At 37.4% G+C, this 27,500-nt stretch overlaps 1 protein-coding gene across 1 annotated transcript in view; it reads right to left on the reverse strand.

Moving 5' to 3' along the window:
* The window catches only part of LOC115212209 (zinc finger MYND domain-containing protein 10-like), a 33,950-nt gene extending 12,681 nt beyond the window's left edge, over positions 1-21,269 (reverse strand). The window contains exons 1-10 of the mRNA XM_029781048.2: positions 21,075-21,269; positions 19,215-19,323; positions 16,623-16,736; positions 14,228-14,361; positions 12,923-12,986; positions 11,855-11,943; positions 9,704-9,804; positions 7,699-7,784; positions 5,151-5,240; positions 3,319-3,444 (exon numbers count right to left, since the gene is read on the reverse strand). Of these exons, the coding sequence (XP_029636908.2) occupies positions 3,319-3,444; positions 5,151-5,240; positions 7,699-7,784; positions 9,704-9,804; positions 11,855-11,943; positions 12,923-12,986; positions 14,228-14,361; positions 16,623-16,736; positions 19,215-19,323; positions 21,075-21,178 (1,017 nt within the window). The 5' untranslated portion in view covers positions 21,179-21,269. The remainder of the gene's footprint in view (positions 1-3,318; positions 3,445-5,150; positions 5,241-7,698; positions 7,785-9,703; positions 9,805-11,854; positions 11,944-12,922; positions 12,987-14,227; positions 14,362-16,622; positions 16,737-19,214; positions 19,324-21,074) is intronic.
* Positions 21,270-27,500: the final 6,231 nt, after the last annotated feature.

The raw sequence follows: 27,500 nt of genomic DNA on the forward strand, positions 1-27,500 counted from the left end.
GGGAGGTAGGGAGGTAGGTAGGTAGATAGATAGATAGATAGATAGATAGATAGATAGATAGGTAGGTAGGTAGGTAGGTAGGTAGGTAGGTAGGTAAGTAAGTAGGTAGGTAGGTAGGTAGGTAAGTAGGTAGGTAGGTAGAATTCACATGGCAGCACTTACTGGTCCTTTGGTGTCTTATCAGAAATCACATTATCGAAAGAAAAAAAGAAAGAAAGAAAGAAAAAGAGAGAAAAGAAAATAAAGGAAAGAAAGGAAAAGAAAGAAAGAAAGAAATAAAGAAAGAAAGAAAGAAGATTTGTTTAATATTTACCTTAACACATTGTATAAAAATATGGATTATGGGCACAATTTAATAATCAGGTGCTACAATTACCTTTACATTTTAGAACAATGAATTATTGATACAAAAACATTCTAGAATATAATCTAGAGGTGTATATAATCAATTTATTGACACAGTTTCTTTTTGTAGTGTCTACAGAAGATCACATGTATCTAATTTAGAAATATATATAGTTGATTATGTAAATATAGTCTAGTAGTTTATACAATTCACTAAGTATCTAATGTTGTTGTATACACTGCTGATTATGAATATATTATTTAGTAGCATAGGCACAGGCATGGCTGTGTGGTAAGAAGCTTGCTTCCCAACCACAGGGTTCTGGGTTCAGTCCCACTGTGTAGCACCTCGGACTAAAGCTTTGTGAGTGGAATTAGTAGACAGAAACAGAAAGAGGCCTATTGTGTGTGTGTGCGTGTGTGTGTGTGTGTATTTATACATACTATGATATCAAGTTAGATATGCAGACAGGTGCAGGCATGACTGTGTGGATAGGAAGCTTGCTTCCCAACCAGGTCCAATCCCACTGCATGGCACCCTGGGTAAATGCCATCTACTATGGCCCCAGATTAACCAAAGCTTTGTGAGTTACTTTGATAAACAGCAACTACTAAGTCTGTTGTGGATGTATTTATATATGTACACATATATTTATGTATGCATGTATGTATCCAAGCATGGATGTACATATGTAAGCATGCATGTATATACTCTGTGTGTACGTGTGTGTGTGTTCATATATCCTTGCCTTGATACTGTGTACTAATTGCAAAAGAAATGCCATCATCATAGGTGCAGGAGTGGCTGTGAGGTAAGTAGCTTGCTAACCAACCACATGGTTCCGGGTTCAGTCCCACTGCATGGCATCTTGGGCAAGTGTCTTCTGCTATAGCCCCGGGCCAACCAATGCCTTGTGAGTGGATTTGGTAGACGGAAACTGAAAGAAGCCTGTCGTATATATGTATATATATATATGTATGTGTGTGTGTTTGTGTGTCTGTGTTTGTTCCCCTAGCATTGCTTGACAACCGATGCTGGTGTGTTTACGTCCCCGTCACTTAGTGGTTCGGCAAAAAGAGACCGATAGAATAAGTACTGGGCTTACAAAAAGAATAAGTCCCGGGGTCGGTGCTCCAGCATGGCCGCAGTCAAATGACTGAAACAAGTAAAAGAGTAAGAGAGTAAAAGAGTATCATATAAAGAATGTCATTCATTACAATCTTTCATGAAAATTTGTTTGACTATTGTGCTGTCCATCCGTCTGTTCATCTTCAAAGGCCTGGGGAAATATTAGCTTGCTTAAAAATAGGTGAGGGTTGATGATAGGAGGAGCATCCAACTGTACAAAATCTGCTTCAACAAATTTCCTCAGATATATGCAAACATGGAAAATTAAAAGATGAGGAGGAGGAGGAGGAGGAAGAGGAGAAGGAGATGTGGTGGAGGTGCTGGTGATTATGATGATGATAGCATTAAATCAAACACACAGTTATTAGATATTGAACCAGGCTTATGCAATTATAAGGCAATACATACCTACACATATATACACACACATACATACATACACAAATACATACATATCCACACATACACATACATACATACATACATACATACATACATACATACATATATATATATATATATATATATATATATATATATATATATATATACCAAAAATTAATTTACGAAGGTGTCATTAATTCTATTATTATCCATATTTTAAAAATGATAATAACAGAATCAATGACACAGGCAATAGCAGGTCAAAAAATAGCATTAAATAGCCAAGCAATTAAAATTAATCAAAGCATATACTAAGTATGTCTACCTGCTTGAAATAAGTCAAAACTCTTATTAAATCGCCAAAAGTACACTGATGAAAACTACAGAAATCAAACGAAGGCAAAATCAGGTTAAGACAATCTACTAACATACATTTAAGTATTAGGACTCACGCGGACCGGTTTCTGCATTGGTAAAATAAAACCTTAGCTTCTTCAGCACGTGTTACCATGACACCTAACACGTGTTAGGTGTCCAATGATGGTCATCTCTTATGTGTTTAAATGTACAGTGTATTTATATAGTGGCACATAAAAAGCACCAACCGATCGTGACCACTGCCTGACTCCCCTGGCACCTGTGCCGGTGGCACATAAAAAGCACCCACTACACTCATGGAGTGGTTGGTGTTAGGAAGGGCATCCAGCTGTAGAAACACTGCCAGATCAGACTGGAGCCTAGTGCAGTCTCCTGGGTTCCCAGACCCCAGTCGAACCGTCCAACCCCTGCTAGCACGGAAAACTGACATTAAACAATGATGATGATGATGATATATATAGGTATAAAATAAGACATAAGATTATCAAAGTAATACAGTATCCATGGCTCCTTAACCAGTGAGATTAACAGGGCCTTCTTAACCAGTGAGATTGGTGTCCTTAACATCCCTCTTGAACCAAAGTCAACACTTATAGGAAAGACAAGAGCAGAGAGGGAATTCTTAAGAACCAATATCCTGGGAAGGAAGGACTGGGTATAGTGATTAGTACAGACCCTGAGAATGGGGTCAAACAAAACAAGAGTAAAGGGAAGACATGAGACAAGTCAGATGAGCATTCACTAGTGAAGGTCGTGTAACCCCAGCCAGCTTCAAGGAGCAGAGGTCATTACAGATACATGATAGCAGCACAAGGTCAAATTTTATCCATTTTCAAGAGAAGTCATTACTAGTAACTTTTGAAGTCTTCTTTGAACTGTCAGATGTCAGTTTACCTGGAAAGAAACAATGCAGTTATTAAATAAAAAGAATTGAAGTTAATGCATGCAAGATTTCCCAGCTCTAGCATCACTCCTTCATAATCAGCCTATGAACTTTTCAGCCCAACCTTGTATGTATGTATGTACATACATATGTATATATGTATATGTATGTATAAAAAAACAAGGAAGTTATTTTTGACCTGTTCCAGTATCAGCTCATTTTTCACAGCTGGGGTTTCCATGTGTCCTAGATATTCCAAGTATCTCCTCATCTCAACTAAAGCAGGCATTTGGTCCAGCAGCAGTTCAGTGAGGTGTGACCGCAGCTGAAGAAAGAACAATATAAACAAAATCAGTAATAATGTGTTTGCATATATGTATGTGTGTGGGTCACTAGTGTATCAGACAAAATGCTTTGTCTGACACACTAGTGATTTACACTCTGTGTTCAGATCAGGCTCTTACATTCTGAGTTCAAATCCTACAAAGGAAAATTTTTCCTTTCATTCCCCCAAGATAGATAAAATAAAGTAGCAGTCAAGTACTGGAGTCGATTTAATTAACTGTTCTCTCATCCCAAATCTCCAGTCAAATCATGGGAGTGCTATTATAGGCTGATAAAATGCTAAATGGATTTAACCCTTTAGCATTTATACCAGCAATGTCTGAGTCAAATATTCAACCTGTTTTATGTTCAAACTGGCTAGATCCAACCTCTCACATCAACCCTGCAATGTCAATCTAAAAGGAAGAAGAGGAGGAGGCTATATTGTATTCTGCTTCATGAGATTTTAAAGGATATATTCATCTACTCTGCGATTTTGGATATGAATCTGAATTGTTTCCATACACATGCATTTGTGACAGAATGTATTTGTATGCATGCTTATGTGTCAGGGAAACGAACAGAGCTGATGATGAATTATGTGACTCAGGCTTCATCCAACATTATTGAGTATGAATGTAGTACTCTACGCAGTTTTACTTCTGTGGACAGAATACAGTCTGACAAAGAACTTCGTACATAAATTGTGTGTGCTGTTATGTAAGAGTTTTGTCTCCTACATCAGTCAGTGGCTCTGGGCAGCTCTGGTCTCACAAGGAAAATGAGCTGAAACACCTACAGAGCTACTTTAGAGTCTGATGAGACATCAACTCCTGCTTTTGGATACAGAGTACAGTAGCACACTCAGCACACAAGTGTTTACCCTAAAATTACATGTGTATGTAATTATATATATATATATATATATAGGAATGGCTGTGTGGTAAGTAGCTTGCTTACAAACAACATGGTTCCGGGTTCAGTTCCACTGCGTGGCACCTTGGGTGTCTTCTACTATAGCCTCGGGCCAACCAAAGCCTTGTGAGTGGATTTGGTAGACGGAAACTGAAAGAAGCCCATCATATATATGTATATATATATATGTATGTGTGTGTGTGTATATATATGTTTGTGTGTCTATGTTTGTCCCCCCCAACATCGCTTGACAACTGATGGTGGTGTGTTTATGTCCCCGTAACTTAGCGGTTTGGCAAAAAAGACCAATAGGATAAGTACTAGGCTTACAAAGAATAAGTCCTGGGGTCAATTTGCTCAACTAACGGCGGTGCTCCAGCATGGCCACAGTCAAATGACTGAAACAAGTAAAAGAGTAAAAAGAGAGTAATATGTGTGTGTGTGTGTGTGTGTGTGTGAGAGAGAGATGAGGAGAAGGAGGAGAATGATGATGATGATGAACAGTAGTCAGGTACATTGCAACTCATCATAAAAGTAGCCAAACATGTGAACAGTACATAGAATAATGCAGAGAAACTGAACAGCGAATGAGTCATTAAAAAAAAAATGATAGGGGTGGACATTAGGTGTACTATTGGCAAATTTCAGGAAGCTTGGAAGTTTTGAAGGATGTAGTGTCCTAACAGCTAACCCCTGATGTGGTAATGCGTTCCATATGTCAAAAATGTATGCAACGACAGATCTTTCTCCTTATAAAAGATAAGACAAGACAAAATATACAGAACATCTTACCTTCATCAAGATGCTTTTCCGATACGATGTCATTTCATACTTCTTCTGACAACTACTTTTCATGATGACATTGAAGAGAGCGATCCAAACCTGGTGGTCAGTAAAAGAACTACATATAATAAAATGTAGAAAGAAGTTCCCCAATGAAGCACACAACACCACAATTTATAAGTTGATATTTAATTTCTCAATGCCCAGTGAAAAACTAATCTTTATCTTAACTACCTTAGTAGTGGACATCATTGTGTAATCATATATTATTGGTACTAGCTTGACTCCAATAGAAAAAATATTTTTTGTCCCCATTGTCTCAAGCTTCATGCTGATTCTATTGTGTGCTGTGTGTTAAGTAGCTTGCTTACCAACCACATGGTTCCGGGTTCAGTCCCACTGCATTGCACCTTGGGCAAGTGTCTTTTACTATAGCCTCGGGCCGACCAAAACCTTGTGAGTGGATTTGGTAGACGGAAACTGAAAGAAGCCCGTCGAATATATGTATGTATGTATGTGTGTGTATGTGTTTGTGCGTCTGTGTTTTTCCCCCCAACGTCGCTTGACAACCGATGCTGGTGTGTTTACATCCCTGTAACTTAGTGGTTTGGCAAAAAAGACCGATAGAATAAGTACTAGGCTTACTAACAATAAGCCCTGGGGTCGATTTGCTCGATTAAAGGCGGTGGTCCAGCATGGCCACAGTCAAATGACTGAAACAAGTAAAAGAGTAAATCATGTACGCTAACAGCTGTTCACTACAATAGATATAATGAGCAAAATGTTAAACTAACAGTTGTTCACTGTATTAACCATTATATCATTTATCCTTTCATTTGTTAGTTTCACATCTGCTACTCTGTGATAGCATGGGTTAGATGAATACATATTACTTAGGTATTGTTTTACAGCTGCATATCCTTCCTGTTATTAACCATGAACTGATTTTTTTGTTTCTGTTGCGATGAGAGTTATGACGCTCCCTTGCAAGAGATAGACTGGTCTGAGTAAAGTATAAATAGTAACGATCTGAGTGAGTTCAGAGTTCGGAGACAAGTGAAGTTTGAGTTAGCTCGCAGTGAAGTTGGAAGGTGACAGTTGATTAGTTCTCAAAGAATATTGATTTTTGGTTCGTAAAGAGGTTTGTTAGTTTGTTACATTGCTTTTACTGTTGTTTGATTATCTTATTTATTGTACTGAACAAAGTACATTACAAACTGTTTTTTTATTCAACATGTTTTTGAAAGCACAAAAATAGTGCATGATTTATTGACAAAGAATGACAACAAACTTCACTGTTCATTGCAAACACAAAAATATAAGCATTATATACACACACATACGTTTATACATTTATGATGGGCTTCATTACATTTCCTTCAACCAGATCCATTCACAAAATATTGACCAGCTGGGTCTATAGCAAAAGACACTCAAGCTGCCACACAGTAGTACTGAGCCTAAAATCATATGGTTGACAAGCAAACATCATGACCAAACAGCCATGACTGCACCTTTACAACCATATATAGGATATTAAATAAGGTACCAGGTGTTCACTGAGATCACGATTTTAATATTGATCTTAACCAACAAAACAACTGTTCAATGAGTTATGCATCTTTAACAGATATTAAACGAATTATCACCTGCACGACATATTAACCATTCCTGTATAGCAGGTGTCAAAACTTAAATCTCCACACCTGTTCTCTAGATTAAACTCCCCGCAAAATATAACTCATTCAAATAATTAATATACGCTATTAGTTATCATTATCTTATTGTTTTAAAGTCTATTTTACAGCAGGATGGTCTTCTTGACACCAGCTCTGACTTGTTTCCCAGCTAAGTAATAATCCCTTTGTCTACTGAACAATAAACAGCCTATACATGATGAGGGACAGAAGTGAAAACAAATTACACCATTTGAATGAGCCTTTTGTTTACAGTCAGCAAACACACTTTAATAATGAGAAGAAATATGAACTCATATAAATACAAATCCATCCATACATGCATGCATGCATACATACACACACACACACACACACACACACACACACACACATACATACATACAATCATACATACATACATGATGGACTTCTTCAGTTTCTATCTGTCAGTTCCACTTAATTAATCAAACCGTTAACTACACCAATAATTAATAATTCATCCCACTATTAGCCTTTAGCCTTACCAACCACTAACCATACTGTTAACCATACAAAAATTAACAACATTATGCAACATTGAACAATGCAGTTGAACAACAATGAACAATGCAGTTGGACAACAATGAACACAGCACTTATCCAATCATTAAACAATGTTGTTAACCAATGCTCTGAATTGAACACTACGTCCATGAACATTGCAGTTAAACAAAGATGGACAAAGCTGTTATCTAATTTTTAACTATGCTATTAACTCAATGCTATGACATGAAAACCATGTCCATGAACAATGCAATTAAACAACAATGAACGAAGCTGTTCGCCAGTCATTAATAATGCTGATAACCCAATTTTATAACAAAAATACAAAGTCCTACCTGTCCTTCAGTTTTCGTCAGTTTGAGATTGTCCTCAGTTGATTTCATTTCATGCCATTTACAGTCGTAGTATTTATAGGTTTTACCTGGCAATAAACAATTATGGGATACATCACGTTATTTAACTGGGTACATATACTCCTCAACATTTGTACATATACTTATTTCTTTACTACCCACAAGGGGCTACACACAGAGGGGACAAACAAGGACAGACAAACGAATTAAGTCGATTATATCAACCCCAGTGCGTAACTGGTACTTATTTAATCGACCCTGAAAGGATGAAAAGCAAAGTCGACCTAGGTGGAATTCGAACTCAGAGCAATGTGGCAGATGAAATAACACTAAGTATTTCACCCGGGATGCTAATGTTACTGTCAGCTCACTGCCTTCAAATTTGTACTTATATTTGTACATAGTATTTGTACATTTGTACATATACTACCCATATTTAAACCTAGTATAAAATTAGCTTAAATCATTAATCTTTAATCTTTTATTTGTTTCAGTTATTAGATTGCAGTCATGCTGTGGCACCACCTTGAAGAATTTCAGTCAAATGAATCAGTTCTAACACATTTTTTAAAACTTGATACTTAGTCTATCATTCTTTTACAGGAACATAAACACACCAACACCAGGTTACAAACACAGACACAAAGTCATACACACATTAAAAAACCCACCTGATGATGAAATATGTCTCATGTGGCCTACTTCTTAAAAAGATTGCACATACCTGTTATAGACCATCCCTGTAGAGAATCATTTACAACCTAGTCCAATTTGCTATATATATATATATAATTCAAAATGGGACAAGAACGCAAAACATCAGGACAACTAGGTTATACAAAAAGGGACAACAAAACATCCAGGTAGACAATACAAAAAAAACGACAGGTCATTCGAAGCTTTCTATCCTCAGTCAAGAACCGGATCATCCTCACAATTAATTTTGAGATTGTTCCAATCTGGCCAGCCCCAAAGAAAAACTAAGCTAAGAGCATTAGATTCCTTGGAAGAAAGCATCAAATGTATATGAAAACAAGGACGGAAAAACAGACGATATTACACAAATATAAATACAAAATACAATGAAAAAATATTAATAATAAATAATAACAGGACATAACAACAGGTGTCTTTCGAGTGGGGACGAATTGAATTCAGCTGGCGTGTGTGGAAATGAAGCCTTATGGCAGAGATACAAAACTTTCACAAACACAGGGAAGAATATCGATGTGGCAGTGACCGCAGTCAGATGCAAAAAGAGAGCTAGCAGTCTGGCCTATCGGTCACATGAGAAGAGAAAAGAGGGAAAAAGAGGAACAAAAGAATTAAGGAGGGGGAAGAGAAGAGAGAGAGAGTTGTAGAAGCAGATGGACAGAAGAATTAAGGAGGGCGAGAAAAAATGACAGGGACATAGTGAAGTGAAAAGTGAGTAAGAAAGGCAAAGAAATGTGAGAGAGTGGGAAAGAAAGAACTAAGAATGGAATGAATGAATAAGTGTGAAAAGGTTGAAAGAGTCGTACAAAATTTAGTAAAATGTGTACTTACATATAAGAGAACAAAGTGTACGTACGCTGCTATATATATAAAATAGAAAATGGGACAAGAACGCAAAACATCCGGACAACTAGATGATACAAAAAAGGACAGCAAAACATCCAGATAGACGATACAAAAAAACAAGGATGGGTCATTCGAAGCTTTCTATCCTCAGTCAAGAACTGCATCATCCTCACAATTTCGGCTGATTAATCTTGAGATTGTTCCAATCTGGCCAGCCCCAAGGAAAAACTAAGCTAAGAGCATTAGATTCCTTAGAAGAAAGCATCGAATGTATACGAAAACAAGGACGGAAAAACAGACAATGTTACACAAATATAAATAAAAAATACAATGAAAAAATAATAATAACAATAACAGGACATAACAACAAGTGTCTTTCGACTGGGGACAAATTGAATTCATTGTGCCAAAATCTTGAAACAAAAACCTTTGATTTCTTGAGTCCATGGAGGATTTTCCAACAATTCTACAAGAAGAATTGGTAAATCATGAGTGTTGAGTATTCTGGTGAGGATGCTCAATGTGATTCTGAGAAAGAAATACATAAACATACCAGTTAATACACCATAATTACTCATGTGTGAGTTACATTATGTTATACTTGATTTTAACTGAAAGAACTGGGTACAACTTATACACAGGGGAAAGCTGATATCAAGTTTGAATATGAAGGGCGAAAAATTTGTACTTAGATTTAACACACATAACTCCCAAACAGTACAATCCACATAGTTGTAAATAGGTACCACATGTAAGCAGTGAGAGTACTATAAAATTATCCACATTTTATTAGCTTGCAGTGTTGAGTTCAATTTACACCAAGGGTACGGTCAGAAGAAATGTAGAGACCCACTGGTCATATATACATGTCTTAATGCTACAAGAGAATATGGAAGTGGTTTTATTTTTTTTTTTAATATTAACCCTTTAGCATTTAAACCAGTTATATCTGGCTCAAATATTCAATCTGTTATTAGTTTAAATTAGCCAGATCCAACCTCTCACATCTACTCTACAATGTCATTCTAAAAAATTAAACAATCAAATCATCAAAATTTTGAGACTAATTAATTCAAAAGAATGTGAAGATATAAGCATCGCATTTGACTGAGTAATTTGAATGCTAAAGAGTTAATCAGAAAAATGTAACAAAAAAATAAAGGCACTGTAAAATAATAACAAAAGCATTATAAGTCAGTAGTTGCCCAGCTTAACAACAAGAGGTACAGAGCAGGTGTCATCAGGAGGAGTCATACCTCATGGGTGCACACTTAATGCTGAACAGCATAAAATCTCACTGATATGAATAAATATCACGTAGAAGAACAGTTTCCCCCTGTAGTCTGTAGGTAGGTGTGGGTCACTTAATATGCAATAGCTCAGATCACTAAGCTGTAAATAGGAACCATGTAGTGTACAGTTCATCACTGTAGGCAGGAGTGTTTCACTTGACTCTAACTAGAACAGCCCACTCAGCTCTAAGAGATACCACAAAAAAGTATTGAGCAATCATGCAGCTCTCAGGCCACATATGACCAGTTGGATTTTCTGAGAGGCATGCTTAACAAAAAAATTACCTTGAATTTCTTTAGTAGTGCAGCCCACCTGATGATGAATTATGTTTCATGTGGCCTACTTCTCAAAAAGGTTGCACATGCCTGTTATAGACCATCGCTGTAGAGAGTCAATTTGTAACAACCTAGTCCAATTTGCTATAAATATATAGATAGATTATAGATAGATATCATAAAGAAGTGGTGGCCAGAAATGTCAGTAATGTTGGATGATGTATACTTAACAAGTATTTTGTTAATTTCTATTGCTCACCATCAAACAACCTCATTAACTTTCAATAAAGTGATTCTGTAACAAACAAAAGGACAGAAGTAGCTTTGCTATAATTGCTGTTAGCTCCAGTAGACTTTCATGACAAACTGAAATTAGAAGATGACTATTATCACCCCTTCCTGACTTATTTCTTCTGTAAGAGCTATTGCCAAATCAAAGAGCATCATTGTCTAAACTTACCTGTCTACACTATCAGTCACATAACACATTACACTGTGTAACACAATTTTTGTCCATGGGGAGCAATTGTTATTTCCTATTTGCTTACCCCTAAAAAGTATGAAAAATGGTAAATATTTTTTTAAAACTTAGCTTTTGTTACATTTATTCAAACCCCAAAGAATACCTCTCAACACATGGCTATGATGCTCCACCACTGATCTTGATCATTATCAGAGATGCACATATTGTCAGCCACTAAGGGACATGCTCAAGTGGTTATGGTCAAGCAACTGACAAGCAAATCTGTGGTATTGAGCAGAATATTTGCTATAATGATATTTCTGCTTCAGCAACTTATCGCTGAATCTGTCTGATTTGTAATGGAAGATAGATCAGTTTCCAAACATTGATATCCAGGTCACAAAAGCAAAGTTTGAAGAGAATGGTAGTCGTTTCCTTTGAATTCTAGATAAATGCAAATGGGAAATAACACTAACTCACCAGAGACAAAAAATTTTAGTTTTGTTACACAGTGTTATTGATGTAGAGTGTTGTTATCCAAACTTACCCATCCACATTATCAGTCACATAACGCATTATTGACATGGCTTTCACAGAAATATCAAAATTTAGTTTTTCAGCTTGTTTCTCTAAATCCTGTAAACAGAATAAAAAGGAACAATCATCTATTTATTTCTTTATTGCCCACAGGGGATTAAATATTGAGGGGACAAAACAAGGACAGACAAAGGGATTAAATCAATTACATTGACACCAGTGCATAACTGGTACTTACTTAATCTACCCTGAAAGGATGAAAGACAAAGTCGACCTCGGTGGAATTTGAACTCAGAACATAATGGCAGATGAAATACAGCTAAACATTTCACCCAGAATGCTAATGATTCTGCCAGCTTGCCACCTTATCTATTGATGTCACAAACTGAAATATGAGGTTTTGATGGTAATTCTTTGTTCCCCACCTGAAATATAGGTTTAGGGATAACTGTTGGTTATCCTAAAAGAAATATAGATTTAGGGCTGACTCTATTAAAGTTATATCTTGAAATATAAATTTAGGGGTAACTAATGTTGCACTTAGCAGCAAATATAGGGTTTTAGGGAGAACAGCTTTTTATCAATTGTACCATAAGTCAGATAGGCTTGGAGGTACGTTTGTAAGTATTTTCATGATAACTAAATAATGTTGATACAGTCTCATATAGAAATAATGAAGTGGTGGGTGATATAGCTTCTTGCTAGATTTGGTTGGGGTAAAGAAGGGAGAGGAAGAGGAGGAGAGAAGGAGAGGAGGGGAAGGGGTGATGAATGGAGGGAGGGGGAAAGGAGTGAGAAAAAGAGGAGGATAGGGAAGAGGAAGGGGAGAAAGATGGAGGGGAAGAAGAGGAAGTGAAGATGAGAAGAAGAGGAGGAGAGGGACGAAGAGGAAAGGGAGGAAGAGGAGGGGATAGGGAAACAGAGAGGAGGAGGACGACGAGGACGAGGACGAGGAGAATGACGACGATGACAACGATGAGGATAATGAAGGCGATGATGAGGATGATAATGTCAATGATGACAATTACAAGGTGGACAAGGACAACACCACAGACATGACCACACTACACTATTTCACCTGTATATTGCTGGTGCCTGGCTCATTTACAAAATCCTTGATCTCTTCAAACTTCTCCTTTGACCTGTAAACAAAGTTAAAGTTGTCCACATTAATTAAAACAAACTCTCTACACATTATTTGGCATCGAATCATTAAGTAATCACCTAAACGATTCTACCAATACAGTCTACCATACATAATAATAATGGAAGTCTGTCGGGGTTTGACAATGACATCAGTGATGCCGGAGGTGGAAGCATAACCCAAAGGTGAACATGCAGACACAGCCACATGTTGGGCACGTAACAGCAGAAGTAGGGTTGGGGATCTTCTCTTTTCGGGCTTGTCACTTCTGGTCCAGGCTCTTGAGGCACTTTCCCTCGAACAGCCTAACACCCTTTTGGACAGCTGAACGCCAGGTGCCACAGTCAGAGGCAAGCGATTCCCAGGTGGCTGGTGGGGGTGGGGGGAGTCACCATACATAATCATTATATTAACCTACCAATGGAGTCTGTCATATACATCATGCCAGCCAACCAATAAAACTCACTGATGAAACATCATCATCATCATCATCATTGTTCGACCGTGGTCGAGACAATGGAATTTACCATGCTACGCCAGACTTCATGGTCCATCATGGCATTACGGAGGTCCTGTTGCTGGATGCCTGTATCCCTGGAGATTACATCAGGGTAGGAGAGTGTGCGCCCTCTGGTATTACGAGTAGATGGCTTCCAGAGGAGAAGAGTAGAAATTACCTCTTTTTCCGCTCTACAACAATGTCCAGCAAACTGGACTCTCTTACCTTTCACAAACGTTTTGGTACCCCAGTAAACCATGACAGCAAAATAAACATACCAAAATATCACTCACTCACTCATTCTCTTGCTCGATTGGGCTGGGGTCATCTCAGATTAATGGTCCCAGCGGCATTATCATATGTAGAGCTGACCAGGTCCACCAATGCCGCCCATTGCTTGTAATCCCATGCCAGCCCCACTACATAGTTGATTTTTCATTGGTCGGGGGCATGCAGGGGTTCATTCTAATGTTGAACAGCCTAGTTTCTTCTGGTCTGTGTCATAAGTTGAGAATTCTTCTGGGTGAGTTGTTGGCCCTCTGTAGACTAGTAGATGAGTGGGCTGATATCTTGGTAATGAACCAAAACACCACAGATCACCATTAGTCTGCAACCTCCCTGAGAGACCAGCCCACCTAAGATGGCCCTACCAGAAGCAAAGTTCTAACAGTAATGCTCTCTCAGATTTATAGAATATGCAAGCCCCCTCCCCATGATAAGGCCAGACCCAGGATACTTACCTAGTAATGATGTCAGTTAATTTTCGGTAGCAGTAATCAACAAGGTCCAGAAGGCTTTCATCAGCAGATTCACAAGACTCAGGAAAATATAAAGTTGTTTCCAGAAGGTTGATAACAGTAGCTTCATGGTAGAGCTGTGTGGAAGTGTAGAGTGGAAATATATGTTTACAATAGTATGTGGAAATATAAGGTTTACTGGTGCCAAGAAAAAAAAAAGCTCTTGGTACCCTCTGTAAAGTAGTTGACATTAGGAATGATATCCACCCATTGGAACCATGCTAATGAAGACATTGGAGAATGATGCAGTCCTCCAACTTGTTAGACTTTGTCAGACTGTCCAATCCATGCCAGCATGGGAGCTAGCCATCAAATGATAATGATGAAGATGATAATAATGGTGGTGGTGGTGGTGGTAATGAGGATGATGATGACTGAGATACAGTAACATGGCATTATACTAATATATTAATATCATGTGATCACGTGACCGACCAGACCATCAGATGTTGTTACACATCGCTGGTCACAATGCGTTCGCATTGTTTTAGCCTTTGAATGACGCCACCCCGCTGGCTAAGCGAGCAGGCCAACAGAAGAAAGAGTGGGAGAAAGAGTGGTGAAAGAGTACAGCAGGGATCACCACCCCCTGCCGGAGCCTCGTGGAGCTTTTAGGTGTTTTCGCTCAATAAACACTCACAACGCCTGGTCTGGGAATCGAAACCGCGATCCTACGACCACGAGTCCGCTGCCCTAACCACTGGGCCATTGCACCTCCAATATATATATTAATATATATTCCTTTATTCTTTTACTTGTTTCAATAATTTGACTGTGGCCATCCTGTAGCACCACCTTGAAGGGTCTTAAACAAATCGACCGCAGGACTTAATTTTTAAGGTTAGGACTTACTCTGTCAATCTCTTTTACCAAACCACAAAGATACAGGGACATAAACACATCAACACCAGTTGTCATGGAGGAACAAACACAGACACACACATAAGTATATACATACATACATACATATATATATATATATAAGACAAGTGACTGAGACCTTTGGAGATATGCCATGCTTGAGAAGACGCGTCAAGCCAAGTGAGATCGTAGCTATGGCTGATGCCAGTGTCACACAACTGGCCCGTTAAAAGCAACCTTCAGTCGGGCGATGTGCTGTGCTTGTGAAGACCTGTCAAACCAAGTGAAATCATAGTCATGGCCAATGCCAGTGCTATCTGATTGGCACCCATGCCAGTGGCACATAAAAAGCACTGTTCAAGTATTGGGCCTCATGAAGGTACCTTCATCAAGCCAAATGAGATCATAGTCACGGTCAATGCCAGTGTCACATAACTGGCCTGTTAAAAGCACCCTTCAATCGTTGGGCGGTATGCTATTCTTGTGAAAACCTGTTGAACCAAGTGAAATCATAGTCATGACTGATACTAGTGCTATCTAACTGTCACCCATGCCAGTGGCACATAAAAAGCATTGTTTGAGCATTGGGCCTCATGGAGGCAGTGACAGTTGACTAAGATCTTTGGTGATACACCATGCTTGTGTAGACCTGTCAAATCAAGTGAGACCATAGTCATGGCATCCATACTGGTGGCACATAAAAAGCACCAACTACACTCTTGGAATGGTTGGTGTTAGGGAGGGCATCCAACCATAAAAGCCTTGCCAAATCAGATCAGAACCTGGTGCAGCCCACCTGACCTACCAGTTTTCAGTTAAACCATCCAACCCATACCAGCATGGAAAGCAGATGTTAAATGATGATGATGATGATATGATGATATATATATATATATATATATATATATATATATATATATATATATATATATATATATATATATATATATATATATATATATATATATATATAGATATATATATATATATATATATATATATATATATATATGACAGTCTTCTTTCAATTTCTGGCTACCAAATCTACTAACAAGGCTTTGGTTGGTCCGAGACTATAGTAGAAGACACTTGGCCAAGATTCCACACAGTGAGACTGAACCCAGAAACATGTGGTTGGGAAGCAAGCCTTTTACCACACAACCACAAGCAATATTATTGCACTAGTCCAACAAAGTAACAGCTACCAACAGTTTCCATTCTTATTACTTTCTAACAGTGTGCTCCACAGCTTGCTTCCATCCTTGTTAATCTCTTCTCATTCTTCGAAAGAGTCTATCCTAATCAACAGAACCATGCTAATGAAGACATTGGAGCATGATGCAGTCCTCCAACTTGTTTGAATCTGTCAAACTGTCCAATCCATGCCAGCATGGGAGCTAGCCATGAATAATAGAATTCAATAGTAAAATGGTTTCAATATGAAATGTAAGGATATATATGGTGAACTTTTACATACTGCAATATATAGTGGAAAAGTGCTCTCTGGTTCAAACTCCATGTCCAGCAGCTGGGAGAAAACTTTTTCTTTCCAAACATCTGACACTAAAATATCTGTGATGAGAACTGGGAACTGTGGAAAAATCATGAAATTATGTTTGTTATTTATGAAATTTATAAAGGCAACATAACAGAAATGTCCATATTTACACAATGAAGACTTTTCTATTCTTGCCAAGCATTAAACTAATACATCTGGTCGTTGTTCCCTCACTTATCTTCATCTTTTTTTTTTCTATAAATTTGAACCATATATATATATATATATATATATTAGTATAACCATGATGCAACTCCCAAAATCTGACTCACTAGTCAGTGTCGTTAGATGGTAGCCAGCATAATGAAATAGGAGTTATATTTGCATACCCTCAATATTACCATAAACGAATTTAAAACAAATATATATATATATATATATATATATATATATATTATATATATATATAGATATATATACACATATATATATATATATATATACATATATATATATATATATAAATTTGAACCATATATATATATATATATGTTTTAAATTCGTTTATGGTAATATTGAGGGTATGCAAATATAACTCCTATTTCATTATGCCGGCTACCATCTAACGACACTGACTAGTGAGTCAGATTTTGGGAGTTGCATCATGGTTATACTGATATAATGTACGATAAACATAGTAATAATAATAATAATTCTAAGATAGAATTTATAGACATTTAATACATCACTACGCGTGTTTCCACAAATCACATGACTTTAACATCAAAGTTCATATCTTTAACAAAGTAAACTCAGTACTGACATCAATTTAATACGGCTACTTTTACTGAAAGAATTGCTGAAACATGGAATAAACTACCTGCATCAGTTGCTGGCTGTCAGGACACTACATCCTTCAAAACTTCCATGCTTCTTGAAATTCACCAACAGTACACTTGATGTCCCGCCACCTATGTTTTTAGTTTTTAAACGACTTGTTCACTGTTCACTTTGTGTGCATATTCTATTTACTGATCATGCACTTATGATAACTTTTTCTGATGAGTTGTAGTGCACCTGAGTACTGTACACAATAGGTTCATTAATTAAGATGAATTTAACCCTTTAGCATTCAAATTATTCTGTCTAATGTAATGCTTATTTATTCCCATTGTTTTGAATTAGTCATGTATTATCTCACAGCTTCAAGATTTCAATGATGTGTGGGTAGGTGTGAGAGGCCAGATCTAGCTGGTTTAAGCATAAAAATATTTGGGCCTGAAAGGTGGTGGGCTGGCAGAAACATTAGCATGCCAGATAAAATGCTTAGCAGTATGTCGTCTGTCTTTACATCCTGAGTTCAAATTCCGCCAAGGTCAACTTTGCCTGTCGTCCTTTTGGGGTTGATGAATTAAGTATCAGTTGCATACTAGGGTCAATCTAATCGACTGGTCCCCTCCCCATAAATTTCAGGCCTTGTGTCTAGAGTAGAAAAGAATATTTGAGCCTGAAATGTAACATATGTGTCAGTGGTAAAGTGAACTAGATTTATTCCCCTTACAAATAAATGTTTCAAGTCCAAGTGAAATGAAATAAAAATTGTTTCATTCCTAAAATTTTGAAACATAATATATCTCAGACATTTAGTCTTCCTTCTTACAACATGTTCATCAATTATAATTCCTTCATTTATTCATTTATGTCAGCATTTTCAAATTTTTTTACTCTTTGGGAGCACCTGTGCCAGTGGAGCACTAAGAGCACCATCCGAGCATGATCATTGCCAGAGCAGCTGACTGGCTTCCATGCCAGTAGCTAGCAAAAATGCCAGTGGCTTGTGAAAAAATATTTGAGCGAGGTCGTTGCCAGTACCGCTGGACTGGCTCCTGTGCAGGTGGCAGGTAAAAAACACCATTTGAGCATGGCCGTTGCAAGTACCATCTGACTGGTCCTCATGCTGGTGGCATGTAAAAGCACCCACTATACTTTCGGAGTGGTTGGCGTTAGGAAGGGCATCCAGCTGTAGAAACTCTGCCAGATCAGATTGGAGTCTGGTGCAGCCATCTGGTTCGCCAGACTTCAGTCAAATCGTCCAACCCATGCTAGCATGGAAAGCGGACATTAAACGATGATGATGATGATACTCATGCTTGAACATACTCTGAATATACATCCTGAATTTACAACCTGAATATACACCTTTAACAGACATCTTGAATATAAATATTGAATATATACACATATATACATATCTACCCTGCATATGTCATCATCATCATTATCATCATCATCGTTTAACGGCCGTTCTCCATGCTAGCATGGGTTGGACGGTTCGACCAGGGATCTGGGAAGCCAGAAGGCTGCACCAGGCTCCAGTCTTATCTGGCAATGTTTCTACAGCTGGATGCCCTTCCTAACGCCAACCACTCCGTGAGTGTAGTGGGTGCTTTTTACATGCCACCCGGACAGGTGCCAGGCGAGGCTGGCAACAGCCACGGTCGGATTGGTGCAATTTATGTGTCCTAAATATGAATATCTAAAGAAAATATACTGCCACTATTTTTTGCTTACCTTTTCATAAGAGATCAGGAAGGATTTGACAAATTCATCTTCTTCTGCAGAAGCATTTAATATTGCTTGTATGTTGAGTTTTTCAATATACTCATGTTGCCGTGTCCATCTACCCAAATTGGTCAAACATGAATATATAAGAATAATATAAAATATATCAGTTGCAAATTATAGGACAGGAAGACAGCCAACAAGTCTTTATTTTATTAAATACTTATTGCTGTAATTTATTTTGTTCAATACTAGAATGATGCAAGACAAAATTAATCCATGTTGGATTTGAATTCATAAATATAAAAAAAAAAAATGGACAAGTGTGGCTGTGTGGTAAGAAGCTTACTTCCCAACCATATGGTTCCAGGTTCAGTCCCACTGCATGGCAACTTGGGTAAATGTCTTCTACTATAGCCTTGGGCTGACCAAAGCCTTGTAAGTGGATTTGGTAGACGGAAACTGAAAGAAGCCCATTGTGTGCATGTATATATGTGTGTGTGTGTGTGTTTGTGTTTGTCCCCCACCCCACCATCGCTTGACAACCGATGTCGGTGTGTTTATGTCCCTGAAACGTAGCAGTTCGGCAAAAGAAACCCAACAGAATAAGTATTAGGCTTACAAAGTCTCAAAACTCCCCAAACTCCCTGTAACACCAAAGATGAACTGAAGGCAAAGATTATGGCAGCATTCACCACCTTAACAAGGAAACTGTCCAGAACTGTCGCAGGAGATTCTGAAGTCGTCTGGAGGCCAGGGTTGAAGCCAATAGCGAGTTCATTGAATAATTTTACTCTTTAGTATTTCAAGATATTTTAATATTTTTTTATATATTTATATAAATTATCATATAATAGCAGAGTTCAAATTTTAAAAATGCTTTAAAATATAACTTATAGTTGAAAGAGTTTCTCCGTGTAAGTAGTACACTACTTTTTTGTTACTATGGTGATAAACTATTTACAAAAAAAAACACTTCGTTTTTGTATCTGGTTTGCAAGATTCTTTATGTGAATTCGTGTGTTGAAACAAATTTTGTTGTATCTAGGGAGTCATACTGCCTTAATATCTAACACACTCGCCAGTTCAATTTAAATGAGTGGAAATTGAACGATGTGTGTGTGTTAGATGTTAAGGCAGTATGACTCCCACAGACACGCCAAAAAAAAATTATAATGTCAAAATGTGGATCCCAGTTTGGGTTATTAGTTATAATATAACACTTTTAAAGAGTTTCTCTCTACTAAATTCCGCTCACTACGTTTTTTAACCATTTCACTGCGGAAAGCAATACCAGTATATCGTTTGCTGAGGAATGTTGTGCTTGAAACAATTTTCTTTTGAGATATGTCATGTTTATAAAGGCAACGTAACTAGCAGAAAATATCAACTCTATTTGTCCCTTGTTTGGAGGATCTGTTCAGTTTGGAAGTTATTTAGTATCATTACAAGAACAACCATGAAATTTAATTTCGCAGTTACATCCTGGACACAAGGATGTAATAGAAGGCACTTACCGCGTAATGAGATCGAACCCAGAGGCTTGTGGTTGTAAAGCAAGTTACAAAGCCACAATGCCCTGTCTGCATCAAGATAGATTATTTGTTCATTATTTTATTCTCTTGACTACTTTTCGTTCTAATTAGACAACTACCTTATGTATATAAGTATATATTTTTTACCGAGTTCTTAAGTCCAACGATTATTATTATTATTTGCTCCCAGCTACGTCCCGAATGATATGTGTGTTTGATCTACATAGGAAATTTGAAAAATAAAAGCTTTATTCACATCTAACCTATCCCACATCAACGACAACTGTACGTAAAATAGTATGGATGGGACATACACGGAGCTTGTTATACTTACTCAGGACTGCCAACACTGGCAACATCAAACACCTTTAGAGAATCTACAAACATTTCAGCTTCCGATGGACTTAGCCTTGTATTTGTAGAGAAAGACATTGTCATCAAGTGGTGTCAACAACTCTAAAATAAATTGTAACTCTGCAACCGGTAAAATTCTTCACTGTTGCCAGTGGCAACGCTCTATATAAGAAATGAAATAAACGTGTGTATACGTGTTTAAGGGGGAATAACTATCATCAATATACTTTGCGTTATCTCCCTTATCCAGTCAGCGAGAATTGCAGGTGAGACAGTTTTTTTTTTCTTTTTTTACCATTTAAAGCAGTGGTCTTTGGTTTATTGCTCTGATTGATATTCTGTTAGACTTTCGAGATCATAATGGCTTTCAATTCATAAAAATCCCATGATATTAAAACCTAAGGCGGCGAGCTGGCAGAAACGTTAGCACGCCGGGCGAAATGCTTAGCGGTATTTCGTCTGCATTACGTTGTGAGTTCAAATTCCGCCGAGGTCGACTTTGCCTTTCATCCTTTCGAGGTCGATAAATTAAGTACCAGTTACGCACTGGGGTCGATGTAATCGACTTAATACCTATGTCCGTCCTTGTTTGTCCCCTCTGTGTTTAGCCCCTTGTGGGTAATAAAGAAATAGATATTAAAACCTTGATTTTATGTATTGCTGATGTTTTTTGGTGCAATGAAATAAGGAAGTGTTAGGTAAACAGAAGATTCTCATGAATTGTAAAAAAAAAAAAAAATGTCTGATTCTTTCGACAAACTAAGTTTTTAACGGTCCAGGTTTTGATAAATAATTTCACTCCCTTAACAATATCTTATGATTAATCTTAGAATATCTCCTCAAACACATTGGAGACCAGAATAATAGATTCATTAATCTGAAGTTGCTCAACAATTTTTGTTTCAATAAGAATAAAAAAGACTGCATGGTTAAAACGGACTCTGATCATGTCAGCAAGATAATAAACATGAAAAATGATGACAGTGTCAAAACTGACCTTTGTTTCAAAACAACATGTCATGTTGCTACTTTCCCAAGTTGTTAAGTATCTTTACTCTTCCAATCTTTTCCTTTTCCAGCATGGGTTTTGCTCGGAGTTCCTTCCATAACATGCTAATTAACCCATATTTGGGACTGCTATTGGTCAGAGGAGACCTAGGAACAAAAGTAGCTGAAAGGTAGTTCCACACTTCTCAAAACCTTGGGACTTTCGAAGTAGAGCTCCACTACCAGGCACAGGAATGACTGTGTGGTAAGTAGCTTGCTTACCAACCACATGGTTCCGAGTTCAGTCCCACTACGTGGCACCTTGGGCAAGTGTCTTCTACTATAGCCTCGGGCTGACCAAAGCCTTGTGAGTGGATTTGGTAGACGGGAACTGAGAGAAGCCCATCGTATATATGTATATATATATATATATATATATATATAATATATATATATATATATATATATATATATATATATATATATATATACATATATATATACATATACGTGTGTGTGTGTGTGTGTGCTTGTGTGTATGTGTGTGTGTGTATGCTTGTGTCCCCCCAACATCGCTTCACAACTGACGCTGGTCTATTTACGTACCTGTAATTTAGTGGTTCAGCAAAAGAGGTCAATAGAATAAGTACTAAGCTTACAAAGAATAAGTCCTCGGATCGATTTGCTCTACTAAAGGCAGTGCTCCAGCATGGACACAGTCAAATGACTGAAACAAGTAAAAGAGAAAAAGAGAGTACCAGATGTAGTTTATATAATATTCATGTGTATACAAGCATGGAACAGCACTGGCTGCATTATGTTACCTTGCAGAGACATCTCAAAGACGGTTTTGTGTTTAAGATGCAGAACTTCCTTCAGAATGCTGGTGGGTCACCATTTTGACCTGATTTTTGTCTCTTCAGTGACAAATTACCTTAGACATTGTGAACCAAGCCAAAAAATGCTTGTCCCAAAATAGGAATTGGTTACCAAAACATTTACTGATATGTGTAAAAACTAGACAGGATAGAATTAAATTAATATACACACTTAATACACACATTATTAACTTAAATACCATTGTCATCATTATCATCATCATTTAACATCCATTTTCTATGCTGGCATGGGTTGGGTGGTTTGACAGAAGATGGCAAGGCCAGGAGCCACACTAAGTCCCTTAGTGAGTTTTGGCTTGGTTTCTATGGCTGGATGATCTCCCTAATACTGACTACTTTACAGAGTGTACTGGGTGCTTTTTATGTGGCACTAGCACCAGTATTGTTTTACATTGCACTAGCACAGTGTATAACATTATAATTTGTGTATATATATGTAACAGTACTAAGCTGTAATATTTTATCTCAGAGAAAATATCAATGTATAAAAAGTCAAAGAGACTTTTGTGTTAAAAACATAGGACTTTGCTCGAAACACCAGTGAATCACCAGAAACAGTGTTTTGACCTGATTTGGTTTCAACAGTCACAACCACCTTAGACATTTTAAGTCAAGCCAAAAATGCTTGTTCTGATATAGAAATTGATGAACAAAACATTTTCTAATTTTGTGGACGTAATAAATATCCTTCTTCCTTTACTCAACCATCCCATTTGTATTCTGATCCCCATCCCTTGTGAGTATACCCATCACTTTGCCGCCATCTTTACCCTGCTCTCTCTCTCTCTCTCACCTTCTCTTGCACTTCCCTCAGGTTGGGTGACCATATATTTCATTTCTGGTAGTGCACCTGTTTCTGTTTTCGTTCCTGATCTCTCTCTCCAGCCGGGTAACCTTGTACTTCCTCTACACCAAGACACCTGTTTCTGTCTGTCTGTCTCACTATAACCTTTCATCATTCAACACATGATCACCTCCTCCAATGTTCCTTCCCCTATTGAAAGTTTTTTCTTTTTTTTTTTTTTGTCTTGCAAGTACTTGGTGACCCTGTCAGTGCAAATGCCACTTAAAAGCACTTAGTCCACGCTGTAAAGTGGTTGGTGTTTGGAAGGGCATCCAGCTGTAAAAACCTTGCCAAAACTGACCTCACCTGTGCTTGTGCCACATAAAAAGCACTAAGTCCACTCTGCTAAGTGGTTGGTGTTAGAAAGGGCATCCAGCTGTAAAAACCCTGCCAAAACAGTCACAGAAGTCTGGTGCAGGCTTCTGCTTGGCCAGCTCTTGTGAAACCATCCCACCCATGCTAGCATGGAAGGCAGACATTAAATGATGATGATGGGGTGATTGTGATGATGATGATGATGAATAAGAATTTTATTAGTTTTCAAGAGAATGTGAAATAATTCTTTTTTGGAAAATTTGATTCATAGCATATCGCACAGAGCTATAGCTCTGTAGGTAATGATTTAATGTATTTCTATCCAAAAGGGATTTTCAACCCAATATTTACATGTCATCATCTATAGCATTATGTGATGTACTCCAAGTCCAATATTTCAAAAGCAAAATTATTTACTGTATGTTTGAAAGCTAACCAGAATTAAATTGATATATACACTTGAAACAGCCTTAGATTAAAACACCAGTGTGCATTACATAATGCATATACAAACATGGAATGGACTCATTTTATTTCAACTGGACAAGTTGTTACATTCAAGTCAGTTTTTACTCAGAGCTGCAGCCCCCTTAAACATGACTAATACCATGTTTCGCTTGTGCCCTTTCTTTTAGCATGGTTTCTACAACCTGATGCCGCTCCTAGCACCAACTACTTTACAGAGTGTAGTGGGGGAATTTTATAAACACTTGAGAGGTTGTCATATCTTTAACAAGACTAGATTAAAGAGTTCTATTCCCTTTACATCACCGCTCTTTGACCAGCCACTTAAAGTTGCCATGTACCCTGTAAGACAAAAGAAATCTTCACAGCCCTGCATTGTCTCTGGTGGTGGTGGAGAGAATCACTCCATTCTTGTATAATTTCTGTTTTGATTTATTTATGTTTTAAACATATAATATCATGGTTCTTCAAAATTATGCTTGACTTTTAAACATGAATTTTGTAAAAAGTAAAATCTATAAAATTACAGAAATGTCTGGTGGAACCTTAAAAAGTTCAATCTCATACCTTTCCATAAATAAATAAAATTGGTTTTCCAGAATCTTGATATTGTAATCTACAATGCTTAGAACATTCTTATTAGAAAAAATTATGGGCTTTTGGGACTCACTAAAAAAAAACAGCCAAAATCGTTTTGAACTGAGGTGGTGAGGGGATGGTGGGAATGAAAAAAAATTAATTTTCAAAACTATTTCTCTTTTTTCGTGAAAAACATTGGAAAAAATCCCCATCAAAACGAAAAAATCTCAACTTATTTTCTGAAACTCCTCTTGTCAACCCCTCAGAAAATTTTTTTCAACTAATCTTTACATGCACTTAATCTACAGGATATAAGTGATTATTTGGTGAAAGTTTTGTTTAAAAGTATCCATTTGTTTGGAAGTTATAAAGCAACAAATTCAGTGGGGTATTAAACTGTAGTTATATCTTTTATCACTAAACGTTAATGTTAACTTCTGTTACATTTTCAAAAAATTAACTGTTTAACGATTAACGAAGTTAGCTTTTTGGTTAACTGATTAATGAAGTTAACTCTTTGATTAACAGTGTCTCTCTCTCTCTATATATATATGTATATATATGTATATATATATATATATATATATAGACACATACATATATCCAGGGTGTTTGGGTGACATTTAATGATTTTTTTCATACCTCCTTTATTTAGGAACAACTTGATATGTTGGTGAACAGTCAACAACATTGGAGAGCATAAAGATTAAAGTTGTAGTTGAGAAAAAGTTGGTTGACATGGGGGGTACTGGAAGCTATCAGAATATTGGAAAAGAGTTACTTTTATCTCAATGATTTGCACTGGGTATCAAAATGCTGATATTATGATTGCTGCTCAATGCTCTGTGAACACTGTAAAGGCTGTAAGACATGGCATGGACAGCTGCAACAGTGGTGGCTTGTGTATAGGAACTGCAGCACCCCCTATTTCCACTTGCTATTATCGATAACATTTAATATAATGAGTCCTTTTTTCATTAATTCCATCTTTATACTTGTACATTATATAATCATTAAGCTTAATGACAGTAGCCATCCCCTAGTTTATGAAAAAAAATTCAAAATTCCTTGTATAGAACCATGTGCTTCACAGTCCCAGCAATGAGGTGTTTGGCTGTTGTGTGCATGCTCACATGTCCGAGATAAGAAGCTTCACATTAGTGAGAGAGAGCACTGCACGAACGACAATGCCAGGTGAAAGGTAGTATTTCTTTTTGACTCTGTGTTGTGCTTAAAAACATGTTTATATTCTTGAATGTGATAAAGTGTAGAATTAGATTATTATTCTATTTCCAGCTTCAGTGTTGGTACCAGGATTTGAAAAATAGGGCACATTTCCCCTCTTTATTTTGTGACTTCGGTGGAATTTTTGAAAAACAAGGGGGAATTTGCGGTGGCGTTCAGTGAACAAATTAAACACACTACCCGGCAGTGGCTAAAACAATCAAGTTTATGTATAGATTTTCTTTTTATATGTTTGTTTCCTTTTACACAATATTAAAACAATGGCCAAAAATTTTCTGAACCAGCACCCCCACTAATTTTATCTATAAGCCACCACTGAGCTGCAATGGAGAGTACAAAGCTGCAGACTGCAGGGCCACAACAGGTGTTTTGGCTGCATCAGTATGCTGGAATTCATCTAAGAACTGCAAGACAAGGTGATGGAAGATCTGAGCAAAGGAATCTGAGCTTTGATAAAAGAGATGGGTGTTGGAGTCACCACCATGAAACTGGTGCTGAATGAGACCTTTGCTACCACTCACACAAGAGCTGCAAGATACAAATTTTGACAGCCAAAGGCAAGGAAAGCAAAGAACCTTTTGAATAAGCTGAGGCATCCTGTTGAGCTGCAGATGATCTGGTTCTTCTCAGATGAAAAGTTCTTCTATTCGGACCACTTGCACAAAAGAAAATTAAAAAAACAGGTGGCTCACCTCATGTGTCATGAAAATCAAATTACCCCAAATTGTGATGGTCTTTGGGTGTATTTCCATGAGGGTGGTGTCATGCCACTCCACATCTTTGAACAGGGCCTTAGGCTCAATTCAGACAACTGTGAAGCTGCTGGAAATTGGTCAAACCATGACTGGAGAGGATTGCTGCTGGAAGGCCATATGTATAGCAGCAGGATTTGGCTCCTTGCCAGACCTCTAGAGACAGTCAGAAGTGGTTTTTGGAGAATTTCTACAACTTCACCAGCCCCAATTTCTAGTTTCCTAATTATCCCAATGTAATCTCATGGATTACTTTGTGTGGGGCACAGTTAAGAAAGACACCAAGAGCTCTGCCAGGAACACCAAGGCCATGCTGGTGG

Source organism: Octopus sinensis, linkage group LG5, assembly GCF_006345805.1.
Source record: "Octopus sinensis linkage group LG5, ASM634580v1, whole genome shotgun sequence".
In the NCBI taxonomy this organism is placed as follows: Eukaryota; Metazoa; Mollusca; class Cephalopoda; order Octopoda; family Octopodidae; genus Octopus; species Octopus sinensis.